The following is a 27,875-nucleotide window of genomic DNA, read 5'->3' on the forward strand; positions in this document are numbered from 1 at the left end:
AGCCTCATGAATGCAATCGTCGCGACGAGAATTAAATGAAAAAGGCGCCCCACGACTTCTGCAGTACTACTGTACATGTGCACGAAGAATATGTAAGGCCAACGAAGAATCTGCCATGCCAGTGTTTGCTGAGAAGAAGGGGCTGGCAGAAAATCTGGCACGCAGCTTCAGTAAGTTTGAGGCCGCTGTCATCGCTGCTAAGCCGCCGCGGCATCAAAAGAAAATAACACTTTTGTCGTGCTAAGTGAATAAGTACTGCATGTTTATTTCCCCTTTCATCGCACTCTGTCTGAGTTCCGTGTTCCCTTTTTGACAGGTAAGTGGGCATGATCTCATGCTATTTCGGTTAAACAGTACTACCGTTTAGTACGTACTTTTTCTGAGCTCCGGCCAACTACGGTTTAACGAGGTTTCACTGTGTCTTTACTTTTTATAGCTGTCTAATAGTAATTTACCATTGCAATCGATGCTTCGCCTTTTAAGCAAAACTTCGGCTTTTTTCTATCCTAAAATTGGCCTTCGCTGGCCAATTCGAACTTCACCAGTCAGCATGCACGTGCCTGAACCCTACGGTGACCCCAATAGTGACCCCTTTATTGGAAGCATGTCTCAGCGGAGCATTGGGGACAATGAATGTGATGAACACATGTCATCTCCTTAGGAAGATTTTCAAGCAATATGGTACCTCACAATGTGTGATTATGGTGTTTACCCAATTCTAACACGCTTTTTGTTTTGTTTGGCTGTTCTTTTTTTCTAGGAAAATTGGGCTGAAAATTGCCTGCGTGATGCAATCGAATAAAAACCAAAACCACGTCAGCGTTGTTTTATGCTTTGCTGCATAAGAAGACTGTTGCTGTAATGCTGGCTTTAGGAAACCGGCCGCCATAGTGCAACACACGTTCAATCCTTGCCTATGTTTCTTTCTGAAAACTTGGGTGCGCATTAGATTTTTACTCTGTTTAGAAGCCTTGAGTCATTTCTATGTTAGTTTTCTACTTTTGACACATAAAAAAGCAGGGTGTGTTTTGGCACTTCTCCTGCATCTTGTATAATTCTATCAAATTCGTTGGTCCCATCAGGGTCAGATTAGTGGTCATGCACCATTAGCCATGCACGCACCTGTACAGTGAAACTCGTTCATTAGGAAAATTGGATAATTTGGACTCGTCCTTTGGTCCCAGCAGGCGTATGCATTATTTAATTGCATGAACCTCTCGTTATTTCAAACATATTTGGCCACACACCGGTTAATTCAGACAACCCTCCAAACTCGGCAAGTGCGGAGCACTGCAAATGCGCGATACAAAAAAGCAACAAGCAGCGCTAGCAACCTATTAAAATGAATCGGCAGAGTCTGCATTGCCATAGTCATTATTGAAAATAGTTGTGCAGGAGCGACAAAAACGCCGAGCGCTTCATTATTATTTGTATGTTTATGTGTTCACAACCCCACGTGACACCGTGTTGGCCTCTCGTGCCTTCAGAACTGCATAGTCGCCATTTGCAATCGCATCAATAACCACTGCGATTTCGTCCACAGCAGGTGCAGCAAACAGTTCCGTTTTGACTCCGTGTGCGTGTTGGCTACGTGTGTTCAGAACTGTGTAGCCACCATGCGTGATTGCATCGATAACGACTGCGGTTTCATCCATAACGGTTGCAGTGAGCAGTAGTTCGGTTTCAACTCAGTGCAATGCATGAGCAATGTCAGAAGCATGGTGGAAGCTGTTGTTGAAGACCAATTCTACCGCACCCCATGCACTGGCATCAAAGCAGTGTCAACATAGCGATAGATGGACGATCTTTGTTTTTCTCACTGGCGAAAAAGGACCAGGATGTGCACACGCTAGGGAAAAGCATGTCTATTTGGGTGAAAATGCATGTTTTGCACCGCGAGCAAACGGGCCACACTGCAAAGGCAGATGCAAGGCCCTCGCCGTTGTGAGCGCTAATCGGTCACGAGAGGACCAGAATTGCCGCTCCTACACTGCTTTTGTGGAAAATAGAAGCAAGGGTTGTGAATTTGTTCAGTGAATAAAGTTGTACTGGCATAGCGAGCATTTATTTATTGTTATTTTTTTTTTGTATCCTCAATAATTCTTGTATCCTCAATAATTCAATAAATCACTTAAGCAAGCTGCGCCCCAAATGCACTAGGTATGTGCAGCTTTTCATTTAACGTTTCTCATGCCAGCTAAGGCGTTTCAACGGTAACATTACTCTGTGTTGCTACATTGCTTAAATGCTAAGGGAAAAACTGTTGGCATTCATCGTGGGATTAGTTCTGCCAAATCATTTTCTTGAATCGAATCAGTATTTGATTCAAAGTCTACTATTTGGTATTTGCGCACTCCGACAGAATTTAAGAATGTCATCCGTTTGAGGGATAAATTCATGCTTGTTTCAAATATTTCGAGAAGTATTATACACAGCTAAATCTCGATATAACGAACCTGGATTTAATAAAATTCACGGTGTAACAAACTGTTTTCATTTCCCGATCTTAGTTACAATGAAAACTGACCTGCCGCGGTGGCTTAGCGACTATGGTGTTGCGCTGCTAAGCACAAGGTCGCGGAATCAAATGTCGGTCGCGACGGCCACATTTTAATGGGAGCGAGATGCAAAAATGTCCGTGCCCCGTGCAATGGGGACACGTTAAAGAGCCCCAGGGGGTCAAAATTAATCCGGAGTCTCCTGCTATGGCGTGTCTCATAATCAGATTGTGGTTTTGGCACACAATATTCCAGAAATTTAATTAATCCCTTGAAAACTGTGTATTTTTTTTCACAATTTAACGAAGTCATCCCGTGACGACAGTTTCAATTTAACGAAGTTTTCGGCCATTTCAGGCTTGTACTTGAAGTCTGTATGACTACTGAATGTATCAAGAAACTATTAAAATGTCGGTCGAGGCAAAAATAATTTCAAGCGTCCTTCTGCATGAAAAGTTTGAGTGGACGAGATGCCATGAACGTGTGCACCGACGCAGTAGGCAGGAAACACCGCTGCACCATTTGTTGTACTGTATTTATTCGAATCTAGGCCAATAATTTTTTTTCTTTTTCAAATAATCATATACAAAACTCTAGGGTCGGCTTAGATTTGAGGATTTTAAAAAATGCGCCAATTTGTAACTGAAAAGGTTAAATATGGTGCATAGCTAGCACTATCTAGAAAAGTCAGTATTACAGCTGCTACTAGCCGGGCCAATAGCCAACTGAAGTACACGAGTGATGTTGCTTTGACCTGTGTCATATCGGAGCTGATTCTTTTTTCTGTGGTATCAGCGTGGGGCGTGGCGTTATCCTAATGACACCGAACAGGCGATGCCACTATAGTGCCGCTTTCAAACGAAAAGGCGTTCTAGCCGCAGAGGCATAGTAAGCCAGGCGGGACTTCAGCATCGATGAGAAAAACCTCTGTTGCTGTAAGGAACAACGGGAGATGCTTTCGCGTGTGCCATAACGAGCTGACAGCAATAAGGATAAGCGCGAAATAACAGAGTGCTGTTCACCAAGATCGGGCCTTGTGCTATGCCGCACTGCCTGCGCAGGCATGGGTGCGTGGCCGCAAGTTTGCGCCCGCCCGTTAGCTTACGTGTGGACAAGGCTAGTGGCGGTGGCAACGTAGAGTGAACTCAGCACGTTCATATTAAATAAATGCTGTTGTTTTGTGAACGCTTTCCTCACTTTTTTTGTTCAATCTATACTCGAGGAATTTTTTTCTTTTTTCTTCTGACATTTGTTCGGGGGTCGGCTGAGAATCGGAGCCGGCCTATATTCGAGTAAATACAGTATAGTGGTAAACAACTTTTGAAGGCGGGAAATGGGGGCGGTAGTTCACAAGGCTCAAAGAAACGAGAACTGGTGATTCCTTTTGCACAAAGGGGGATGGGGAGGGAATGAATGCGGTAACATGATCAAGCATGAGGGGGGGGGGGGGGGGGGGAATGCTTTCCTATCTGCCTTCTCCTCCTATTGCGCACCGCGCGTCTCCTCCTCGTGCATGGCCATGTATGGGCCATGCCCCTTGGAGATAATCTCTTCGCTGCAAGTGCAAAGGCTGAGCCAAAACAGCATGCATTGGTGCGCATTGGGTTCCCACGTGTCTAGTGGTGGCGATTGGGCAATCTCAAGTTTCTGAGACAGGGCGGGAAGAATTCGCTCGGGTTGTGACAGCGAGTTTGTGGTCATGGAGTGAGATCTGTTAATGTTGGCCTGAGCACGTGTGACACTGATAAAACTAGGAACCTTGCTTCGTGTAGCTGTCTCTCTGCTATCGCCATCAATGCTCTGCCTTTCTGGCAAAACTGACTTTTTGAGGAGGAATATCCATGTCTTCTTAAACTTTTGTTTTTAATTTGAGGGCACCAGCTGCAGGCACTAAGTGCGGTCAGCCATGGTGTCGAAGATTGTCAGTGCTGTGCGATACAACTCATGCAAAGCTCGGATGCCGTGAACCATGTTGATGTGTTGGTCATAGTGCAATCTGCACCACACGCGCTCGCGCTCATAACCACGCTATTATAGCCTGAACTTCTTGCGATTTGTTTATAGTGCTTACTAACAAGAAACTCTTCTACCAGGAATGCTTGGGAATTTGTGAAACTGTTCTTACTGCTGAAAATTTAAAACGTTGAATGAACAAAATTTGCAACTTAACGAAGTTTTTTGCTGCAAGTACAACTCCGATACATCAAGGCTTGACTGTATTTCCATCAGCGCCATATTCTCAGGATATGTCTCAAGTAGAAATTTTTTGTCCTTTTTGATTGCATCTGAAAACATTTATTTTAATGTAACATGTTCATTCCTCAGAAGAGTAGAATTTTGGGACAGTTGGTGGTGCATAGTTGAGTACGGTGAAATGCAAAAGACGGGACAAAGTAAGGCAAGACAGACGGGATGCATGTCGGTCTCTTCTCATTCCTATATATACAATATGATGATATACTGGTCTTCACTCCCCACTATTTTTCATTGTTCCTGTTTAATATTTCGATGTGCTCCTTGCAGGCTGGCAATGGGAGACCACGGACCGTCCAACATTCCAGGAAATACACAACACATTAGAAAATATGTTCCAGAATTCAAGCATTACTGAAGGTTAGTGTTTTGAATATTGCAAATTAAAAGCAGTGTAGTATGTTTTAGTTTTTATGTGATATACTCTTAAAGTGCTTTTGTTTGTTCTGTGACGAAACAAATAATTTTAAAGTTTGCAATGTGGAGTCAGCTTTTATTATTTTATTATTGATTTACAGTCGAAACCCGCAATAACGAAATCGCCGGGGAAAGCAAAACATTTCGCTTTTGCGGGAATTTCGTTAGCACGAGAATGAGGCAAAAAAGACAGGGAAGGGAACTGGCTTGCAAAAAAAAAAAAAAAATGTATTGCCAAAAGTCAGTCAGCTTACTTTGCCGAGCCTTGCCTTGCAGCAATTTTACTGCTCTCGACTCGCACTGCAAGAAGTGGTCCATTGCCACGTCGTCATCATGCTCACCGAAAAATGATCGAATTACATCGAAGGCATTCAACACATCCCGCGGGTTCGCAGTCCTCTCTTGATTTGGTGTCTGGTGGTAGTTGGCGTCGTCGGCACCTTGGCAAACGCTACTTATGATGACTTCATCAGTCACCTCTTCATGGACGACAACACCTTCATCCACACAAAGGAACTCATCGATGCTGAGGCCATCCGGAACACCATCTGTCACGGCAGAAAGTTCATCCCATGCGTGGGCCAGCGATGGCGGCACTGCGCCGTCAGCATTGTCAACTAGTGCACCTTCAGGTGAATCTTCTTGCGATGCCACTGGATCAGCGCATGATGCTTGCCGAGTGGCAATGAAGCCGGCATGATTAAAACAATTAGCTATCACGCCTGGTGACGTCGCAACCCATGCGGCGGCCATCATCTCAAGCGCCATGAACATGTCCACTACGGTGGGACGCTTCAACTGGAGGTTCAGCAGCAGACGCTGAATCAGCCTCTCCTTGTAGGCGCACTTGACGCTACGAATGACGCCTTGATCAAGCGGCTGCAGCACGGAAGTGCAGTTCGGTGGAAAAAAAACCAAGCGCACGTTTCCCAGTTCCACGTCATCGACTTGATGGGCACTGCAATTGTCCACAAAAAGGCAGACCGATCTGCCTGCCTTTCGCATGTCCGTATCGAAGGCCTCGAGCCAGCTGCCAAATATGGCCCGGGTCATCCATGCCTTCAGGTTCGAGGTGTACTGTACGGGCAGCCGACGATTTCCCTTGAAGCAGCGGGGCTGGCCGTTTATCTGTGCCGTCCATGTTGGTGCACAACAAAATTGTTACACGCCGCTTGCTGTGTTTCCCCCCGCGGCATTCTTGGTCTTTTAAGTCCAGGGTCTTCGATGGCAGCATCTCGTAGAATAAGGCCGTCTCATCTGCGTTGTAAATGTCCGAGGGCTTGTACTGGTCCAATACTTCTTTGTTGGTCAGCAGCCACGACGACGTTGTCAAAGGGTCAACGGCTGCTGCCTCCCCGGAAATGACTGGCCACTATGTCGTGGCGGGCTTCGAAACGGCTCAACCAGCCAGGGCTAGCCTTAAAATCAGCGTGCCCGAGAATGCATGCGAAGTCCAGCGCTTTCTGCTGAAGAACTCTGCCAGACAGCGGCACTTTGTTGGCACGCTGTTCACAAAACCATGCAAACACCGCCTTGTCAACGTCTGGAAAAGCCGCAGCACTCACCATTTTGTTTTTCGCACTCACACCATTTCCGAGCGTGCCGAGAATGGAGGCCTTGTTTTTCAGAATTGTCGATATCGAACTGCACGCTATTCCAAATTCTTCGGCGATATCCATTTTCTTCCTGCCCTTTCCAGCTTGGGCAATAATTTCAGCCTTATCCTGCAGTGTGATAAATTTCCTCTTTTTGGCTGGAGGCGGCATCTTAGCAGGCTGTCAAAGCAAATGGTCCGATCGGCACAGAGACACACAATTGACGCACTCTAGCACCAACGACACTGAGCAAACGACCATGTGCGGCGGTACACAAAGCCCACTGATACTAAAGCGTCATCCGGGTTATCGGAGCCTTCACATGTAGTAGATGTCGATTTGGCTGCCACGCACGCAGGCGTTTCACTCCGCATTTAGCACAAGCTGTAATGGCACACAGGATTAAATAAAATGTGCTCACTGCGAGATCGCCTACGGTTCTTGTCTTCTTTTTTTTTATTTGTATCATTTAAATGCTAATTGCATTTTTGGCCCGGACACTGCGCAGTCACCCGTTGCGATCGTCCCGTTGCGACGGGCGAACGACCACCATCATCATCATCGCTGTAGTCTGTCACGAGAGGTGGTGCGAGGCTTTTTTTATTGTAAACAATGATGGCGGCGGCCACGCAAGTGTGCTGTGGCGGTAGTTAATGCAATTTAAGCGCACAACGAATGCATTTGAGCAGTTTCCGGACACTACTAGTGTTACATGAGTAGATTATTTGCGGACTGTCATTTCAGAAAATTTCGTTGATGAGGGATTGCTATAGAAAAAAGTTTCGTTGTCGCGAGATAGGAAATGCATTGACTCCTATGGCTGTTCGCCGGGGATCCGAAAATATTTCGTTGCGGCAAGAATTTCGTTCCCTCGGGATTTCGTTACCGCGGGTCATATTTTGGTGTTAAAATGTGCAGTTGAACCTCGTAGTAACGAAATCGGCGGGGAACGTGAAAAAATTCGATTTCGTGAGAATTTCGTTGTTGCGAAATGAAACAGCACAGATAGGTAATGCGTTGCAGAATGAAACTTTGATGTCAAAATTCTGTAGCCTACTTTGGCAAGCTATGCTCGAGGATATAGAACTGCATTGCCAACAGTACAAAGCATGCTGCATGCGTCGATCAGCAGTGGCAGCACTGCTGTTGAGCAGTATTCTCGGTCATTTGCTTTCGTAGATGCGATCACATTTGCGAGATTTTGCGTAACTCGGCGCCGGACGCAGAGCAGCAGCACTCTACGCATGCAGCTGCACTTCTCCAGCGCATGCTATCACCCGTAGGCACAGGTGTATCCGACGCCGAGCGCGAAAGTGATCGTAGCTTGTACAGTCGACGCCCGATAATTCGGACTCCACGGGGAACATAAGTCCGAACTATCGAATGCCTGAGAAAACGAGTGTATCCAAAAAAAGATAATTTTATTTACATTTTAAGGCCCCTGTACAAGGTAGAAGTGATTGATTGATTTCTGCATGCACTTCTGCTTACTTACAACCAAGTCCACCTGTATTTCTGCCAGTTTTGTGTTGTCTTTTTACGCCGGTGCAAGGACTGCAAAGGCTCGAGTCAGATCCACATGTGAAGGCTCCGGAGCACACGGTACATCATCTATCATCATCCGAGTTAAAGTAACTGGTTGACGGTGCGAGAACTTCCTCAATTGTTTCATCATCATTCAGTTCGGCACACGACGACACCGCACTGTCGACATCTGCAAAATCTTCAAATGTATCGGTGGCTGGAATGGGCACACCGCAGCCTAGCAGGTCATTAATGATGTCCGCATTTGAGCTCGTTGTGGTAGGCGGCAGTTCAGGATCTTCAGTTGGGGAGTCGGGCTCATTTGGAGTTGGATTGCGAAGGCACCACTGGTGCCATTTGACGCGCACTCTTGATAACTTCACGAGAAAGACTTCTTGGAGCCAGCAAAGCGTTGTCTGGAACGCCTACTAAACAAACAAACAAACATGCACAGAATGGCAGAATGCTGTCGGGAAGGCAAATTCAACAAACAAAAGAGTGGGCCACGTGTGGTGGTGCTCCAAATAGATGGGATAATTGCGATGTTGATGCAACCTCACAGTTCAGGCAAAGCCTCCAAGATTGGCATTTGCAGTTAAATCTCTGGGCCTCTTCGATTTTCGGAATTCTGGCGGCCCGCTGGCAGCCAATCGGCAGCCAGCTAGTTCCGGTCCTAATAGGAAGTCACATGGGCTGGGATCCCAAGACAACCCGAAGCTGCCAGAAGTTTGCAAAATCGAACGCCGGGACAGCTGGCCAAATGTAAACATGCTATCAGCATGGCAGCCCCTGGCAAGGCTGGCACACGTTCGGCGTAGTCGGCCCATTTATGCATTGCCAGCTTGGAAAATATATAGTTGCATTCAGGGATACGATCACTTTCGCGAGATTTTGCACGACTCGGCACAGGACGCGCACTGGGCCAACCTCGCCTTGCATAGCACAACAGATGGCCTCCCGTGCATCTGATGACAAGACTCGAAATCGCGGGTAAATGATTGTATCCCTGAAAAATCGCTCAAGGATCTCTGCTCACAGCTATCGCGTCGCCCACCAGTGACATTGATGAGTTGGCGTTGTGTTGTCACTTCACAAGACATGAAAAAGCAGGATATCGGGTACGTCTCATACGCATAAAATTTTGTGCCGACCTGCTCGGGCTTCGATTTCAGAAAGTTTGTTTCGGCGGATGGTGCTTCTCATTTTGGCTGGCGCATGAAAAATGCATGCCTCCTGTGACCAGCGAAAAGTTTCAGACAAACTGTAAATGTACCGCAATGTGTGTGAATGAGCGTCTACAACTTGCGCGGAACATGACGCAGATAACATGCACGCATGAGAGCGCGGCATGCTGATCACCGCCGGGAAGAAGCCTTCATGGGACACACACACAAAAGCTTCAAACGGTTCACCGCCGCTCGTATCTCTACGCCTTGCAATGCGGAACGGTACATAAGCACCTAAGAAGATAACGTTAGAAGTAAGGAGATATGACTGTAGACAGTTGGCTGAGTGAGGTAAATTTAAGTCCTCAAGCGCCCGCATTGCAATTCGTTAAGTCCCCACAAAGATGGCGGCGAGCGCCCATCGCCTCTTTTAGTCATCTGCTAGCCAGAGAGCAGCCAGGCCAGAATCATCTTGGCTGGTTCTGGCAGCCCGCGGGTAGCCAGAAGTTGAAAATCGAAGAGGCCCTCTGACTGCTTTGTTCGACGCAAGGCTCAGGAATTACCGTCCGACCTCAATGATTACCATCTAGCGTGTAATCTCTGAAGCAGTACTTGGATCTTATCTGAGGTCATACTTGATGTTTCGTCGAGGTTGCCAGAGGAGATTATTGCAGCAGAGTTGGCATACACTACCGCCAGAGACGAAGCCCGTATAATCAAATGTAGAGCTGGCGACTGTCTGAAATATTGTTCGTCTTTATACATTAAATCTATGGGGCCATTGGTGGTGCCGTGAAGCTGTCTGAATTACCGAGCATGTCCGGATTATTGGTGTTCGATTTATTGGTTGGCGACTGTATGCCCAAAGGCAATGGATCGAGATTACGGCCCCTTCACACAAATCTACGTCTGTTGCCAAATCCACATGCGATGCCTGTCGCATGGCACCAAAACCAGAGTTCTTGAAGCAAGGGATGCATATTCCCAGACTATCGCTCAATCACGGCCCCATGCGTGGCACAACGCTGCGACTGCCGTCTGAAGTGCCATAAACAATTCCACATTGGTGGGATGTGAATTTTCTTGTTTTTGCTGCATTTTTCTCACCGAGGCGCACATTGTGCACTGCACTATATGTGCAAAAACCGTCGTCGCATGTTGGTAGCAACTGCCGCTTCAAACGGGCGATCAACAAACAAGATCATGGCCATGATGTGTTTCCAGCACAGGCGATTGCTTCTTGCGCTTGGTTGTTTTTGTAAACAAAAATGGCGGCGCCCACACAAGTGTAAAGTAGTGGTATTTTACGGAATTTTAGTGCAATGAAATCGCATTTGCACGCATTTTGGAGCCTGCTAGCCTTGCGCAAGTAGGTAATATGCAGCACTATGCTCCGGCAAATTTTGTTGATCTGGGATTGTAGTACAGCAACATTTCATTGTCGAGAGGTATGGAATGCGTTAAATGCTATGAGCGTTCGCCAGGGATACAAGAATATTGCGTTGTCGTGAGAATTTCGTTATCACAGGATTTTGCTATCGCAAGTTTCAACTGTACCACTGTTTGTTGAAGGTCATAAGTGTTCAGTTCTACAATGAAGTTGTTTGGCAGTCCAAGCTTCATTGGTGAGCTCGGCTCCATTACATGCTGTCGTGATATTAAACCTTGCCTGACTCATATTTGATCTTTTTGAACTGCAAGATCGATGAAGTGTTTACCAGTCTGTCACCAATATATTGTTGATACTATCTGCCCCTAGTCAGCGATGCTCAAGTCTAGCGTACACAAGCGCTTGACTAATTAATATTGAAGTGATGTTGTATTAAATAATAAGGTGACTGAGTTGGCAACCATCGTGGGGATCCACAAGTCTGCCTCTGTAATTACAGAGCAAAACGAGTTAAGGTTTCCATGCAGCTAAATTAATCTCTAGAGTAGCACATCATGAACTGTTGGAATTGCTCCAAAATCCAATGTGCTTTGGACTTTGGAATTGCCAAACCGCAGGAATGCCAACAAGTTATTCGAACTGCAGATGGAGCATGTGTAGTAGACTAATTTCTTTCTGTGAAATGTATTTTCCCAGATTGGCTGATATTTACAACAGAAAACAGTTAAATGTGTTCTTCTTTGTTACACTTTCCCTGCTCTTACTCTGAAAAGCCCACTCCATGTAGTTTCCATAAGGTCATGTGTATTAGCTTCTCGTCTTTGTTTTCCTTCCTGGTTGTTACATTCAAAAACTGCTGAGGCATACCACCGACGCAGCAGCATCCAGCAGCGACGTTTACAATGAGAATGCTGTTGCTTCAATTGCCAGTGTCACCTGTGATGAATACTGTATTTACTCGAATCTAAGCTGGTCCCGATTCTAAGCCGACCCCCAAATGTCCGAAGCCCGGAAAACTAAAAAAAACTTACCTCGAATGTAAGCTGAACAAAAAGCGAGGACAGTGTTCACAAAAAGAAAACAGCATTTATTTAATATGAACATGCCGAGCTCACTCTAGGTCGTCATCGCTGCTAGCCTCATACGCATGCTTGCAGGATGCGCGCAAGCTTGCGTCCGCGCACCCATGCATGCGCAGTGTGACACGGCTCGTACGCGTTGAAACGTGGCGCAATCACGGTGAACAGCTCCTCTCAGCACGCGCTTATCTTCCTTATCGCTGTCATCTCCTCGTTGCGGCACACGCAAAAAGCGTCTCCCTTTGCCCCCTCCAATGACGGATGTTTTTCTCATTGATGCTGAAGTCCCTCCCGGCTTGAACGTTTGACGATACCTTTGCGGCAAGCACAACTTTTCATTTGTCTAGTGCCATTACGATAACACGACAACGCTTGTGTACTTCAGTTTGCTACTGGCGTGACGAGTAGCGGCTGCGGTGTTGATTTTTCTAGATGGCACTAGCTATGCACCATATTCGTCATGTTCAAATACAAACTGGCACGTTTTTTAAAATCCTCGAATCTAAGCCGACCCTAGAGTTTGGCACATGATTATTTAAAAAAAAAAAAAGCTATCGGCCTAGATTCGAATAACTACGGTATGTGTACTGTGATGGTGGCATCAAGACATCATCACTGAACTCAACACGGCCCACGACATTGAAAGTGATGAGATTGACAAAGGTACAAGTGGTCACCCCATACAGTAGCCGACCGATTTTTCGGACTAAAATATTCGGACTTGTTGGATATTTCGGACTTCATAAATGCACCGTCAGGGTTCCCATGGAGCTAATGCATTTTCGCGACCAACTTTTTGGACGAATTTAGGTGCCAAAGTTCAATTGTTCAAACTAAATCGTTCGTTCCGAACCACGCTACTTGATCTTGGAGGCCGCTATGTTGAATTTTCTGCTGGCCTGACCAGGCTTGGCTTCCAGTGGCCTGCCCTATAGCCTCAAAGATTGGGGCGCACATGCCATCCTCCCATCTCGGAGGCCATGCATGCTGCTCTTCGGCCGACAACATGCTCCAGGGGACCCACTTTTTCTTCTTGATTTATTTTCAGTCAGCACTATTGTGATAATCTCTTAATGCGGGACCTGTTTTTTAAGTTTCGGTTGCTATTTTGCACGACACGGTATCCACAGAGCAGGTGTGTCTCGGAGATGTGGCGTCTGTGCGACTTCGCGTTTCTGTGATTGGTACCACCTCCCCTGCCTTTGCAAGAGCCATGTGGTGCGAGGAAACGTGGCTCATTTCTTCGTGTCTCGAAGGACGTTGTTGCATCTTTACGCTTGTTTGTGCGGCTTCATGTTTGTGTGTTTGGCGCCACTTCTTGTGCCTTCTCGAGAGCCAAGTAGTGCAAAGAAACATGGCTAGTTTCTTTGATCTCTCAGAGATCGCCAACGTTGCGACACTCTTGTCGACTGTATACGAAGACATCAATCTGGCAGATCAGCAAATCTGATCCCCTCCAAGTACAGTCGAACCCGACTATATCGAACCCGTTTACATCGAATTATTCTATATATCGAACAGTTTCTGGTCACGGTATAGTTACAATGAGTATATATAGCAAAAATTACGCTTACATCAAACAAATATTGCAGTGACTCCCGATATATCGAACATCAAGCGGCGGAAAAGTGCCCCCAGAAGTTGGCTTTCCCTCGCGGTAGCGGGGAAACCCGGCGGCGCGGCTCCATCCAACCGCTCTCCCTGCCGGGACCGCACTGCCTCGGGCTGTTCAGGCGAGCCGTCGACACTGCCCCTGTCGCGCATAGTGGAGTCTATTAGGCTACATCCTCCCTCTTTCTCTATCATCTTTCACTTCCCACTCCCTCTCCCCTGACGACGCTTCGCCGTGCTCCCTCACGGGTTGCAGAATGAAGCACCCTTCCTTTTTTCAGATCACTATCTATCGACACTCCCCAGCAAAAAATGATCCTGGCCCGCTTACAGCGCTTGCTCAGACAGCCAAGCAGAAGCTCTTGTGCCCTCTTCGTGCAAGATGGCGAAAGTGCGAGTTGTCTGGCTGCTTTTCTAGTTTATCGTGTTTGCGCCTTGTGGGCCTTCTCCCGCAGTGTTGCCGTAATGAAGCGGCAGAATTCACCTTTCGTCGTAAAGCTCGAAATCATAAATCGCGTAGAACGCGATGAGAAGTTGGATGTCCCCGCAGCGTGCAAAATTCCGAGGAGCACTCTCGGCACGATTAGGGCTAAAGTGGCCAGACTCGCAACCCGGTGCCCATGGTGCCCGACGCGTACGCACGGCCGTGTACGAGAAGTTCTTCATACGTGCCGGTTTCCGCGTGCTCGGTGATGACTGAAAATTCTGATGAATGCGACGAAGCCGTTGCCGGTGTTGCCGAAGTTTGGAGCGAGCTGTCAAAATTTCCGGGACATTCGAATCAACGGTGGACGAGTTTGTGAGTGCAGATGATGGTGTCGCGACCACAGGAGAGCCCGGATACGAAGACTACATCGCCAACATCGTACCGAGCACAAATGAAAGTAGGCACATTGAGGAAAGCAATTACGGTCCTTTGCCCACATCCTTCGAAGTGATTGGTGCACTCGCATTAGTCCGGTGCTTCTGCGCGAATGCGGAAGGTTGCGGCCTCAGCTGCTCCGACTCCTTAGACAACGTGGGGAAGTGCGTGCGTCGCAAGCAGCGAAATTGCCCAAGCAGAAGAAAATGCAGGACTAGTTTATGCGAAACTAAGCTAGTTTCTTCAATAAAATGGTTTTATAAATGGTATGTGCTTTTATGACATCCAATTATTTAGCAGGCTTATATCGAATTATGCTCTATATCGAACTGATAGGCGTTTTTTTTTTTTTTCGAGTTCGATATAGCCGGGTTTGACTGTAATGCCCTGCCCTACAAGGTAGGGCGTTATTAGGGATTTTCTGAAGTGGCTGTAAGGCTAATAAACTTCATTTTTTGGAGGTGAAAGAGTTTTTTTACTGTTCGATCTTTCGGACTGTTCAATTTTTTGAACCATTTTTCGGTCCCCGCGAGGTCCGGAAAATTGGTCGGCTACTGTATTCATAGATGCTGTCTTGGTCTGAGATGCTTCTGCAGTTACGGTTTGGCCTACCCGGTTCGTGGTCTCGGAGATTGCATCGGCGCCGATGCAATCTCAAAGGTCACACCTAGCTGTGCCAGCCTTTGTGCCATGTCGCAGTTCAAGAGAGAAGTGCAGTGATGATGGCAAGCTGCTGTTTGTGTGCAGCGGTATGAAAGACCAGTGCATCCACTTCCCTTTTCAATGCGGCGTGCCGCGCAAGCTGGCACAGCCAGGCTTGTCCTTGAAGATCGCATCGATGGTCAGGTCATGCAGGCTGCCAAGGTGACTCAAGCCGGCTAGGGGCTAATAATTTTTTCGCTGCCTTGGTTCGAAGGGGATGCAGTTGAAAATTGTGGCTATATTAAAAGTTGGCTAGTTCAAATCTGAAAGTTCAAATAATGAAGTCTTGAATTGAGGTTTCAGTTATAGAGATGACAGACCTTTGATGAGCCTTGTGATGTGAATCTGTGATTGTGGTCAATGGCAGAGGGTTGAAAGGATGGATTGCAAGAAGAATGATTGCACAATAGAGCCCCTATGTTATTTGCAAGGGTTGGATGAATGAAAAGTGTGCCTAGTTGCATGTCAACACAGACCTCTTACTGTGGACTGTTTTTGCCTTTTAGAGGTGGAGCGACAGCTGGAGAAGCAGTCACCAGCTATGGCATACAAAAAGCATCCAGGGAGCTCGCCAACGATTGGAACCATGACTGATGATGATCAAGAAAATAGAGCACCTGACACAAGTATGTTTGCTCAGCACGTGTGACCACCTACACACATTTAGGTGGCAGTAGATATTGTTATTGGGCTTGGAGTGCTAAGACATTCTGCAACAGGTTGCAGCAGCATGATCTTTCACACAGCAAATTAAAGTACAGAAGACTTTGTTGGTGGTGAAAAATTTTTTCTAGAGCCAGATACAGGGTTACTTCATGGACTGAGAAGGTTGAGAAGCCAACAGCTGCCGATTCTTGCATCTTGAAGCTTATAACGAATGCTTAATAATATAATTACAGTCAGATATCAATAATTCGAACTCGAAGGGGCCCAAAAATTTGTTCGAATTAAAAGAAGGACTTGTTTTTGAAGTATTTGTGCACCATAGCACGATTCACGAACGGTGCGAGTCGTGAAATATTGCAGTGCTTAAGCACAAAGCGAGTGAGGACCACGAAACTGCCCATGCCAGCCAACGCTTGCTTCCCGATAACAACACAAAACGAAACTTGAAGGAGCGGGTTAAGCTGGTGGCACCAGCACAGAGGCGCGCGCGCAGTGACCATCGAAAATGTGGGAGTTATGAGGGAGCTGAGAGGGAGGGTGAGTGGAGCGAAGTTGTAAGGAAGGGCGGGAGGGAAGCGGATTTGCTTTCCCACCAGCTTGCTGGATGGCGCTAATTACATCTGGCACCTACTGCTACCGAAGCAGCCGAGTTGCCGAGCCCAGGACTGGGCCTCTGCTGCTGCTTCCCTCTGCATGCTCGCGTGTTTTTTCCTTCGTCTGCTGACAGAGTGGCGCTGTGTTTACCTTCTTCGTCCTGCGTTCTTAACGGTAGTCATGTCTTATCAAGATGACAAAGTCGTTGCCACTAATCATAATCATCTTGGTGTGCTCCCTTCTGGTGTGGCATCGCTGCATTCAAAAAACAAAAACAATGAGGTACTGGGTGTCATCTTTGCGTCCTTCCATTTGGGGTCTGTCTTGTCGTACAGAATCGGATATTGCACACTTGTCTCCAACAACCTTTTCATCGGGATGTCTCAGTTTACGCGCGTCATTTAAAAAAAAAAAAAAAAAAAAAACAAGTGCGAACGAGGCTAACCAAGCCAACCAAAACAAGCACGAGCGACAGCTGATGCTGGCAGACGATAGTGCGAAACAAGTGGTCCGGCCGAACCAGACGCAAATACGAATAGAGCAGTCAAGTGGGTCTGCACGATGCCAGTTTCTCTTGCATACATCACTGTTGGGGCCACTGTTATTGGTCTCCTCCGCTCGCGGGTTCACTTGCCGCCGCTGCGAGCCACGAAAAATCGGCCCAGGACCAATCCCTCCCGCGGTGCAGAAACAGCTATCTTGCCTTGAGAGAGGGTAAAATTTCTGCCACCCGGTTTTTCTTTTCTCTTTTTTTCCCCGTGCGGTGTCGAAGGCACTTTCCTAAACCTCTCTATGGTGGGGTCGAAGCAGTGCTGTCAGAGGCGCCGCCACGTGATTTGGTGCACTGCTGAGAGCATTGTCGAGCATTGCTGAGAGCATTTCGAATTAACCATTGCAAATGCTTGCGCATTCGAATTACTGGGCGTTTTCACCAATTGAAATACTCATAACTTTGATGGGACCACGGTGTTAGCTCGAGTAAACCAGAAGGCTCAAATTAAGCGTGTTCATATTAATGAGATTTGGCTGTATAATGATTCATTGGTTATAACGACCATATTTCACTTCATTTACAATTTCTCGACCCTGCCTATTGAAACTACATCCAGGTATAACAGACATTTTCAAAAGCACCGTACTGTTACAGCAGACGCTTCAAACCGGGTCGCGATAAAAGAACACACGCGAAATTCCGAAGCTTGAAAGCACACTCCCCGTTCTAGTCCTACCGCGATGAAGATATGACCTCTGAGATGAGCGAGCACCACGCAAGCATTTCAAAAGCCACGAGGAAAGACACTCTTTGGATCATGCTAAGGTAACCATACTTTCAAAGCCTGCCTCCAGCAAGCTTCACGGCAAGGCAGCGGAGTGTGCAACAACTGTGGTCTCCATGATAGCACTGGTGTGCATGCTGGTCTATCTTTGAGGTTACGGTGGTGGCACTCTCATTTTTCCACATCCATGCAGAACTGCATGCACTAAGCCTATTTGGACGACTTGGATCAACTGAAGTGGTGATGCCTCATGGTTGCTGCTGATATTCACGCGGACGAAGTCGGCGTCAACACAGCACGACGTACCGCTGCCATGCTATGTCGCAGACAGTCGGCGGTTACTGAGCCATTATCAGGATATCACAGTTTGTCCACGCTTCTTTTACGTTGCTGATAGCGGTTCGCAGTGGCACTCTGCCTTTCGAACTTCGTACTTTCTCAGCCGAAGCAACATAGAATATGTAACTTTGCGGCTCTCGGCGCACATGTGGCTGATGCTGCAGCCGTAGTGACAAGACCTTTGCAAAATGCCAGCATGTAGCAGCGGTAAATTCCGCTTCCAACCAACTAGAACGCTTCGCTATCATATGCAGAATCCACGCTTGTCCTGCTCATAGTGAAATACATCACAAGCTCTTGAAGAAAAAATGGTGGCAGCTGCACTCTTAGTTTTGAAATGGCAGGCGACCGGAAGTGGTCAGGCACCGTTTTCAAAGAGTTGCGACATCGCATTTCAGTCTTTAGATGACGTTTTTAACGGAAACTGTGCACCTATCAGGAAAGTGTCCAAAACAAAAATGAAGATGCTGAAAATCTGATTTTCAGATAAAAGTAGTGTCAAATTGTAACTGCCAATGCCAGCTTCAGTGTCATTTATTTTTGCACATTTTGAAGGGCGAGTTCATGGGAATTTCTGATACGTCCACTTTTCATAGAGCTATCGAGTTCGTTATTAGCCCAGAGATTTTCTCCAGACTAATAACTTATTAACTTGACAAGCATTTTGATGTGCACAAGGGAGACCGCTGCATGCCAGGAGACATGGGCATTTAGGCTTAACATTGTGTTTGGTATATCAAAGACCATTCTGCAGCCTGAGTGGCATGTGACATTTGTTTGCAAAAAATTAAACTTCTGTACGTTCTACACTTTGTTTGCGTAAAGACGCCCTTCGTGGTGCGTGGTGACTAGAGCAGTAGCTGGATGGCTGGTGCACGGAGCGCGGAAGAAAGAAAATCGCTTGTCTCTGTACTATTGCGAGTTATTCGTCAAGAGCGATGGCCTTTGAAATTAAAGATAACATGCCAAACTGTAAATAACCGAGGCCACACACACACATGCAGAGGTGGTGCTATTTTGGTTGGGCGGATCCAGAGGGATTATGAGCCCCCCTTCCTCCTCCACCTCTTCCCTCGAGACATGCAGTATAAAGTGTGCAGCAATATCCCCTCCACCACTTTTTCCATTCTCTGTATTCTTTAATGAGCCCTTATCTGTCTGTTACAATCTGGGAAAGTTGGTGGGGTTCTCCAAGGCCTGACAGCTTGAGAACCCCTGTTCTAGCCCATGTGCATGATCTCAGGCTTGATTGCCATTGAAGGCTACTCGTATAAAAATTTTAGGGGCAGTCTTCCCATGACGCCTTGCCACCGGGTACCATATCAGCTGGCGGCATAATTTTCTCACAGCCACGCTACCTGGGTCGCTAGGTCAAATGAGTGCTGCTCCATTGGGACTGAGTGACCTAAGCTGGTTTGATGTGTCAACAAAGATCTCTTGGCAGCGGCTGTACAGCGCTCTAAAAGTAAAAAAAATTTCTTTTGCAATGACAGCAAGGGTGTGGCGATTACCTGAATGGCGGTAGTTATGTTTGCGTTATTGCCTGCGCAGATCATGTCAAAAAATCTAGAGAGACACCATTTGGCATCCAAAATTTTGGTTGCCATATTACATTAGTCCTAAAATTTGTGCCACAGTAAAGTCAGAATAGTCGAGCAGATCTGAAAAATTGGTCAGTGACTATAATGCATTTTAAAGTAATGGCGTTAATGTTTGTAAATAATTTCTTGTTTATTTTTTTCTGGGACAAGGAAGTGTGAAAATTCACTTAAAGCAAAAGCTACAGTTTACCCATCATTGTCTACCATTCACAAATAAAGTGAAACCAGCAAATCAGTTGGCTTACAGTTGAACGACTGAAAGTGGAGCAAGTTGGTAGGGGTTCACGGTGTGGAAGGGCAGGCATGCAAACACAGACACAAGTAGAACGAGAAGGACAACACAACTGCCATTTGTGTTTGTGTTGTTCTTCTCGCTCTACTTGTGCCTGTGTTTGCATGCATGCCTTTACGCACCACGACTTAGAGCTAACTTACAGTTAGAAATGACATGTGCTGGACTTACAGTAAGTCAAACAAAAACCAAGAAAAGGAACACAGTTGACTCCTGTTAAACTCCATCAAGACGTTATTCTATGTTTTGAACCAAGAAGGTTTGAAAAACATTTACACCTTCTTGAACTTTTCTCTGCCATAATAAAGGGAGTGTCAAATTTACCAATGTCAAATTAATAGAAGTTGGGTGTATCTAGCAAATTATATAAGCCGAGAAGAGTGGCTTGCTGGGCTGTAGTAATTAAGGTGCAACCAGCAAAACAGATGTCAGCAGAAGACATACACAGAGAACAGGCTTGACCTACAACTCACTTCTTAGTTTTGAGTGCATCCTGGTCATTCACTCCTTCAGTTATCATATACCAAGTCATCAAGAAAAGGACTGTTATTACTCCTTTGCTAACAGTCCTTTTTTCATGAACTTACTCTTATAGAAGGCATCAGGCATGATTGCATCAATGAAAGAATGCAGGATGACTACCACGCTTTTAAAAAAGTAAAGGTGACTGGCCCTTAGCAACTACAGTCGAATCTCGATAATTTGAACTCAAATGGTACTGGAAATTTGTTCAAATTAAAGGAAGCTAATTCAGTGGAGGACTTACCTGCAGTGGTGCATGTGCATTGAGCTAACACATGGGTTGGAGGTTCCACAAGATTTATTCACACGTATTTACATATTGCAGTCAGTTATTAGGCATATTGGTGCTTGTATTGTAATAGGAGACGGCGAGTGCACGCGTATATCATAAAAGGAAGCATATCAAGTACTCTCAAAATTGCCCCTTCAAATTTTTGATATGCTTCACTGGGTAGGACTGCTATATTGGGGGTGAAGTTGACTTTCGGGAACTGGCATTACGCATCGCGTGGTGCTAGGGTGCCTCGATGCCAGCGCCGCCGACGGCGGCGCTGGCATCGAGGCACCCTTTGTTGTGCTTTCCGCGCTCCGAAGCCATTGGCGAGGATTACAAAGGTGGAGTTGGCACCATTGCTAACAGCGGTGAATCATTTCAATGAAAAACACGGCACCGAACAGCAAGAAGCTTAATAGCAAACATCGAAGTAGCTCGGCCTAGCATCGCCACATTGCGGCTACGGCTGCCAGCGGATCTGCATGCGAGAGCACCGGCTCGAGGCGGCGTGATAATCAAATTGGCGGTGGTGGTGGCTTCGATTAATGCCGTTTCGGACCTGCAGTCATGGCAAAAAGTCAGGAAAGTCGGATGGTTCAAATTAAGCCTGTTCTAGTTAACGAGATTCGACTGCATAGTAGGCCAATGCCAGCACCAAAGTACCTTTGTTCCTTTAAATTGCACAGATGACAAGCTGTCCATTCAGAGCTGCCTGTTCTTTTGGAATTGTGAGGAAGATAACCTGGATGCTGGCACGCCCAGGTAACCAGGCAGTGGTGCCAACCAAGCCAAGCCAAGGCCTGCTGCAGGTGAAGTCGAGCACAGTACAACTGCGCCGGCCGGGTCCTCGCAGCAAGCAAGCTCCTGTTCCTCCAAAGCGCACCAGTTCCTTCCGTGACAGCACCTACCAAGACCGCAATCCTGATGATGAAGATGGTGATGAGGAAGAACTTAATGGGGGCCTGGAACGGGTGTTTGAAACAGCCGGTGACTGCAGTGGCCCTGAGGCCAAACAGTCGACGCCTGACACGGAAGAGTCCGAGCTGCATTCGACAACAAGCGTACCAGACGTCTCCCAGCAGCTGCTTAACACCAAGCCACAAAAGCTGAGGAAAGCACGGACATATCCTCCCAACTTGCAGCCACAGAGGACTGGAAAAGATGCAAATGTTGCCTTGTCTATGAAGCAGGCCAAAAAGGTAAATATGTTCTAGCAGTGCAGGCTTTGAATTCATTGGACTGCATTATTTGAAAGCGTTAGGATTCAAACATGCAAGCACACAGCAATGTCCTTCTTTCTCCTTTTCCATATTTCCCAGATTTTCTTTCAGAGCCCAGGGCAAAAAACAAAACATAAGTCATGGGAACAACTTCATTAGGTATTTCTGAACACACTCTACCATGTTTCCATTATACAACTTATACTTAAAACCAATTACCATATTTGCCGTATTTACTCCATTATTTTAGTTGCTTGAACTACCGTCGTGTTACATTTGAAGAACAACAAAATTGACTATTTTAAAACAAATATTCTAAATCCCATGGTTTTTAGCATTACGTTGGCATCCTGTACCTTTATGACTCGATCCAATCCATAGACAAGTCAACTGAAGTCAAAGCTTGTTTTTTGTTTGAATTGATGACAATTTTGCTGTGCTTATGACTGGTGTTTCGGTTACAGTGCTGGCATTACCCTGTGTCCTTTCATGCTTCGACTCTGTTGATTCGATTCTCAAAATTATAGCAATGCAGTGCGTTCGGTATGATGCTCGCTTTGAGGGACAAGCAATTTTTATAGCCGAGGAGCTGGGAAACTCTGCTGTGGCTCGGCGGCTGGACGTCAACAAGTCAACAATTTGCAGATGGCAGGGCCATGAGGAGGCCCTCTTTAAATGCAAGGCTGGTTGGAAGGGCTCTGTCGACCTGGTAGTAGCCTGGTGCTGCGCCTGGATGAAATAGTTGTGCAGTCATTTAAGAAGTGCCGCAAGATTGGCGCTCATTGACCAGAACTGGCCCTTGCACCATAGAAGCCCAATAATCAATCGTTTTAAGAAGTACTTAATCTCTAGTGAGCTCGACGGCATGGAAGATCACTTCATTCTCGAGCGATCACTTTCAGAGGTAGTTTCGCTTTCGCGAGACTCAGTTCGCCCTGGCACCGAATCCCTCGGAAGTATATGGCTGACAGCGCTGTTGGCATTGATGGCGAGCTTGGCACAGCACCAGAAACACATGTCGTCCCGTTTTCGGTACCAAGTCATGCGAAATTTCATGGAAGTGAAACTACCTTATTTATTCAGATCTAGGGTGCTATCTTTTTTTTTTTTTTTTCTTAGATAATACTAAACTTTAGGGTCAGCTTAGATTCGAGTATTTTTAAAAAATGCACCAGTTTTTAATTGAAATTGACAAATATGGTGCATAGCTAGTGCCATATAGAAAAGTCACTATCGAAGCCAATATTAGCCATGCCGATAGCCAACTGAAGTACAGTGCTCACGGAATGAAACTCGTCAATTTAGGGCTAAGTAATGCGCATACTTTCGCTTCAACCGGCTGCAGTTTGTGTCACATCGACGTAATTCTGGCGCGTACACTTACATCGGAGCCCTCGTCACCTTTGGTGACCAAATTCCTAGCGACATGACGTTGTGCTCTCGCGTACTTTGCACATATGTAGGGTTGTACTAAATGCCCCGTGTCCTATTTCAATCCGTGAGCACTGTACATGAGCGACGTCACCATTTTTTACCTGTGTCGTATCCGCATAGGGCGTGGTGTTATTGTAATGGCATAAAGTGGGCGATGCCACTATAGTGGCGCTTTCAAACGAAAAGTTGTGCCAGCCGCAGAGGCATTATCAAATGTTCAAGCCAGGCGGGACTTAGCATCGATCAGGAAAACTTAAGGAAGATAGCGACGAGGCTAGCAGCGATGATGACGTAGAATGAACTTGGCAGGTTCAAATTCACTATTTTTTCTTTTTTTTCCGTACTTTCGGGGGTCGGCTTGAAATAGGGGGAGCCTAGATTTGAATAATTTTGGTATCTCTGAAAGTGATCACCTGAGAATACTGCCCAAGAAAGGCTCCATTTCTTCCTCAGATGATGACGGTGAGTGAGGAGAACTCGTTTCCGACTTTTAATTCAATAAAGGTACCGCCAATTTTTTTTTTTTCATTCATCTCGCATTGCATTTGCAGAGTTATTTTTGTTTTTCATGTGACTGAAAAGCCGACCCTCACGTTACAGTTGCAATCGTGCTACATTCGAGTAAATACAATACCTGCATTTAATGCAGACCTTTTTCCCCCAATGAAATGGGTCTGAAAATTGCCTGCACGAGGTACAATCGGATAGGAAACCAAAACTGCATTCACAGCTTTGGCAACAGCCTACCATCAGGGCCATCAGATGCAGCGTCATTGCTATCACAGATTAGCGACAGCACATTTTCATGAAGGTTGCTGTTGATTCATTTTGTGCTCAACTAAGATAGAGAGCAGTATTCTCGACCAATAACTTTTGGAGTACTATCACTTTTGCAAGATTTCATGCAACTCGGCATCGAAGGCGTCTGTGTAGTCAGCTGCAAGCGTTTCTGGCACTGTGCTAGAAACGCTTGCAGCCGCATATTCATGTCCGATGTAGTCTCGTGCAAATTATAGCAGTATCTAAAGTGATCGCTCAAGAATACTGCCCCTGTGTGCTTGATATCTGTGGCCAGTGAAGCGCAAATGATGGCGCCGATGCACCGCTTTCATTATGAAGGCTCATTAAAAGGTATTCCCATCTGTGAAGGTAAATTCTGCACGTCTCGTTCTTTCCGTTGTAAGCATGAGGGGCATGCTATGTTTTTGTTTTATGAATCTGTGTTGTGTTACATTCGGGTGCACTTTCATTTTCTGACCTTGAGCCTGCGGAAATATAGTGCATGCTAAATTCGGTGGTGCGGTTGAATCTGGTAAATGCAGTACTTAAAATTTCATTACGGGAACTTGAATAAATATCCAATCTCACTTCAAATCGTTTTAATCTACTGTACTAAGCCTTCTTTTCAGACATGAAAAGAAAGTAAAGTATGTTCAGATGAGTTCGGCCAGGCGTGTTCGTTGACTATTCCTAATTTTGATCAAAAAAATATATTTTGCTACATGAGTGCCAAGAAAGACTTAATCAATCTTAGCTTTGCAAGAAAAAAAAATCTGTCTTCGCGAAAAAATATGCAAGCACCCAGTCGAGCAGAAGTGCTTTTGGTGAATTTTGCTGAATCCGCATTCTGGTTAGCTCCCAAAGGAAAAGTGTTGTGGCTACGGCTCTAAAAATATTTAGTCATACAGTTTGGACCAATAGCACTGATTCTAGTTAATTATTAGAATATGACTGCAAAGTTGGGGATAAAAAATTGAGAGAGCGGGACATTGCACAGCATTTGTCATTTGACATTGCACAGCATCTGTAAAGAGTGCGGTTTTCTAATTTTGTGAGCCTGTTGTCATGAAAGTTGTTGAAATTTAAGGCAAATATTTTTGCCCTAGACAGCACTAAAATTCACGAGAAGCACTCAAGTTTAGGCCTATTATTTAATTAGTGGTACAGTTAAAGCTCGATCTAACGAAACCTGATTTTACGAAGTTCCCCAATTAACGAAACTAGCTTACATTAAATCTAATTTCAGGAAGCTTCTCCAGAAATGAACGAGTAAAAGAGCTCTGGTTTTCTTCTAATTTTGACGCAGACGGGTTTCTTTTCGAGTGTGCGCTTGCGTTAAAACATTTAGCCACCCTAGTCACGGCCCTAGCTTTATTTTGGCGAGGCTGCATGCCGCACCCATGCACGGAACAACGGACTCTGCAGTCGCTAGCAATCTTATGTACCAGACGGCGCCAGGGGCGGCAGTAGTCGGGCCGCCCTCACAAACTTTTTACACTCGCAGGCGTGGGTTAGCCACAAATACAATGCTGCGGTACCTTTAGGTGTCGCTACATTACAATTTTAAATTTCGAAAGACCGAAAATTTCCTTACTCAATTTTCCGAACTTCCTGATTTAATGAAATAATTCGAGCGTGGTCATGACTTCGTTAAATCGAGCTTCAACTGTATTTTAAGTATCTAAATATTATGCAAGAACATGTTGCATCATTGTTTTGGAATTATAAAGCAAGAAATGCGACCAAATAAACTGTACCACCGCTGCGACATGCAGGGTACGCGTGTGCTGGTGTTTGCAGGTTCGTTTTGTTTTGCTACACAAAAATGGTCCAGGACAATTCGGAAAGCGAGGATTGACAAAAATGAAAATTTTGGGTTGATAACTCTCTGCATTCTTGAACGGGAATCGCAAAGTCAGCGCATGGGCGCAGCAGCAGAACGGTAGGGTGGGATGAGCTGGTTTTTACCACTTGCTCTTCATATCGGGCTTTTAAGAGCACATCCAGCATGCAATTCATTAGAAATAGAATGGAGAGTATGCAAGAACAATATTTTTAACTGTACACGGGGTCGCGACTTGATCAATGAGGGAGCGCGCAGTGGAACTTGCAGTGAGCCAGCACCACATTGGGGCATGCGTCGTGAACAACTATAGGAAAAGATAGTCTATGCACTGTTGCAGACACAATCACATTTTTAACCTTTCAGTGCCATCTCGCCATGAGGTTATGGGTGCTACATGAGGAGTGGACACAATTACACAATATGTGAGCTCGGGTCAAAGTGATAAGAGAGGTGAAGCAATTCCTACAGAAAGGTAGCATTGTACCTCACTTTTATTTTGCAAGAAAATGTACTTTTGTCTTGCCTGGAGACGTATCACTCGCAAAAAATTTGGAAGGCGACTCAACTTCTTGTTGAAGTGGACCAAAGACAATGCTTTTTGAGGGAGTTGCGGCTGAGAATGGGTCAGAGTCACTGTGCATGGCACTCTATCGTGTCACCCCTTGTGTGAGGAGAGAAGAAGCCTCAGACTGCTTAAAATTTTTTGCTGCAATATCTACAGGATTGGCCCACATTTTTAGGCAGCACATACCTATGGCAATGGCCCGCATTTTTTAGACTGGACTACCTTCGGAAGGAGCGCACATTTTTAGACTAGAATATCTCAGGAATCGGCCTACCGCAAAGGCTAGAAACCCAAATACCTGATACGGAAAACTGAAGGCAACTTGCTAAGAAATATGTGTTTGGAAAATGCAAATGTTGATACATGTGTAGGGACAAAGTAAAAAGAAATTTGTATTCGCGCCCTCCTCAGTGATGACATTAACCGTTTGATGACAAGACATGTAAATACCCAGAAAAAAATGTTTGTTTTCTATCAAAATATGCAAAACACATGAAGAATAAGCATAATCAATAGGGAAAAATGTTTTGCAGAAATTTTTTCAGCAATAGGGGGAAAACCGCAGGCAGGCAACTAGAAGTGGGCTTCACCCCAAGCCACCTAAGGCTTCATTTTCAATTTGTATAGACAGCTCTCATCATATGGGAACCATAGGTGTACATTCTATTTGCTTTGTATCACATGTGTGATGCCACTGCACCTGGATATGTTGCATCGGTCTGTCTCCCCTGACGTTGCTTTCACAAGACAGTGTGTCTCGTGCCATACTTCTTTGTCCAGTGTTCCTGCTCTAAACCAACAAATGACGCTTGCTGCCTGTCATTCAGTGTTGGCCGAAGACATTTAGCCAGGAACTTCGTACTCAATACTGAAACTCGGCAAGAAGAAAAAAATTTTGGTATGTTCCCTGAACGAAACACTCGGTCGATAAAGGGTTGACCCTGATCGGCCCACATGGGACAACATAGGAAAAACTCACGAGTGGCTAGAGGCATTGCTTTTATGTACACATATGTCCCGTCCTTCAGTAATGGCACAGGAAACCATTGTAACAACAAATGTGTGTTCCATGAGGTCAGTAAAACAAAACTACCTTTATGTGTAATGGTTTCTTCCTTCCACTGGGCGTTTAAAAATGCGTGAGCTGGAATCGCAGGCTTTGTTAACACCACGCCATTCAACCTTCGAGGTAGCTCCACCTCAGCTATAATCTAGTGCGCGTAAGTAGAAGCGCTCAACACGACCTTGATTCACATCTAAAAAGATTACTTTTAAGAGTTCAATGAAATTCAAATAAAAACTTGTGAAGTCGGTCGGCCCTGTGCCTAGAATATGGTTTTCGCACTTCTGGCAATGGACGTGAATAAA

General features: G+C 45.8%; 1 protein-coding gene across 2 annotated transcripts in view; it reads left to right on the forward strand.

Moving 5' to 3' along the window:
- Window positions 1-27,875, forward strand: part of Abl (tyrosine-protein kinase Abl) — a 139,927-nt gene that overhangs the window by 80,581 nt on the left and 31,471 nt on the right. For both annotated transcript variants that reach the window (XM_050196415.3, XM_055063538.2), the window contains exons 8-10: window positions 5,022-5,111; window positions 15,604-15,723; window positions 21,425-21,861. In XM_050196415.3, coding sequence (XP_050052372.1) covers window positions 5,022-5,111; window positions 15,604-15,723; window positions 21,425-21,861 — 647 coding nt within the window. The remainder of the gene's footprint in view (window positions 1-5,021; window positions 5,112-15,603; window positions 15,724-21,424; window positions 21,862-27,875) is intronic.

This window comes from Dermacentor andersoni, chromosome 1 (assembly GCF_023375885.2).
Source record: "Dermacentor andersoni chromosome 1, qqDerAnde1_hic_scaffold, whole genome shotgun sequence".
NCBI classification, from domain to species: domain Eukaryota; kingdom Metazoa; phylum Arthropoda; class Arachnida; order Ixodida; family Ixodidae; genus Dermacentor; species Dermacentor andersoni.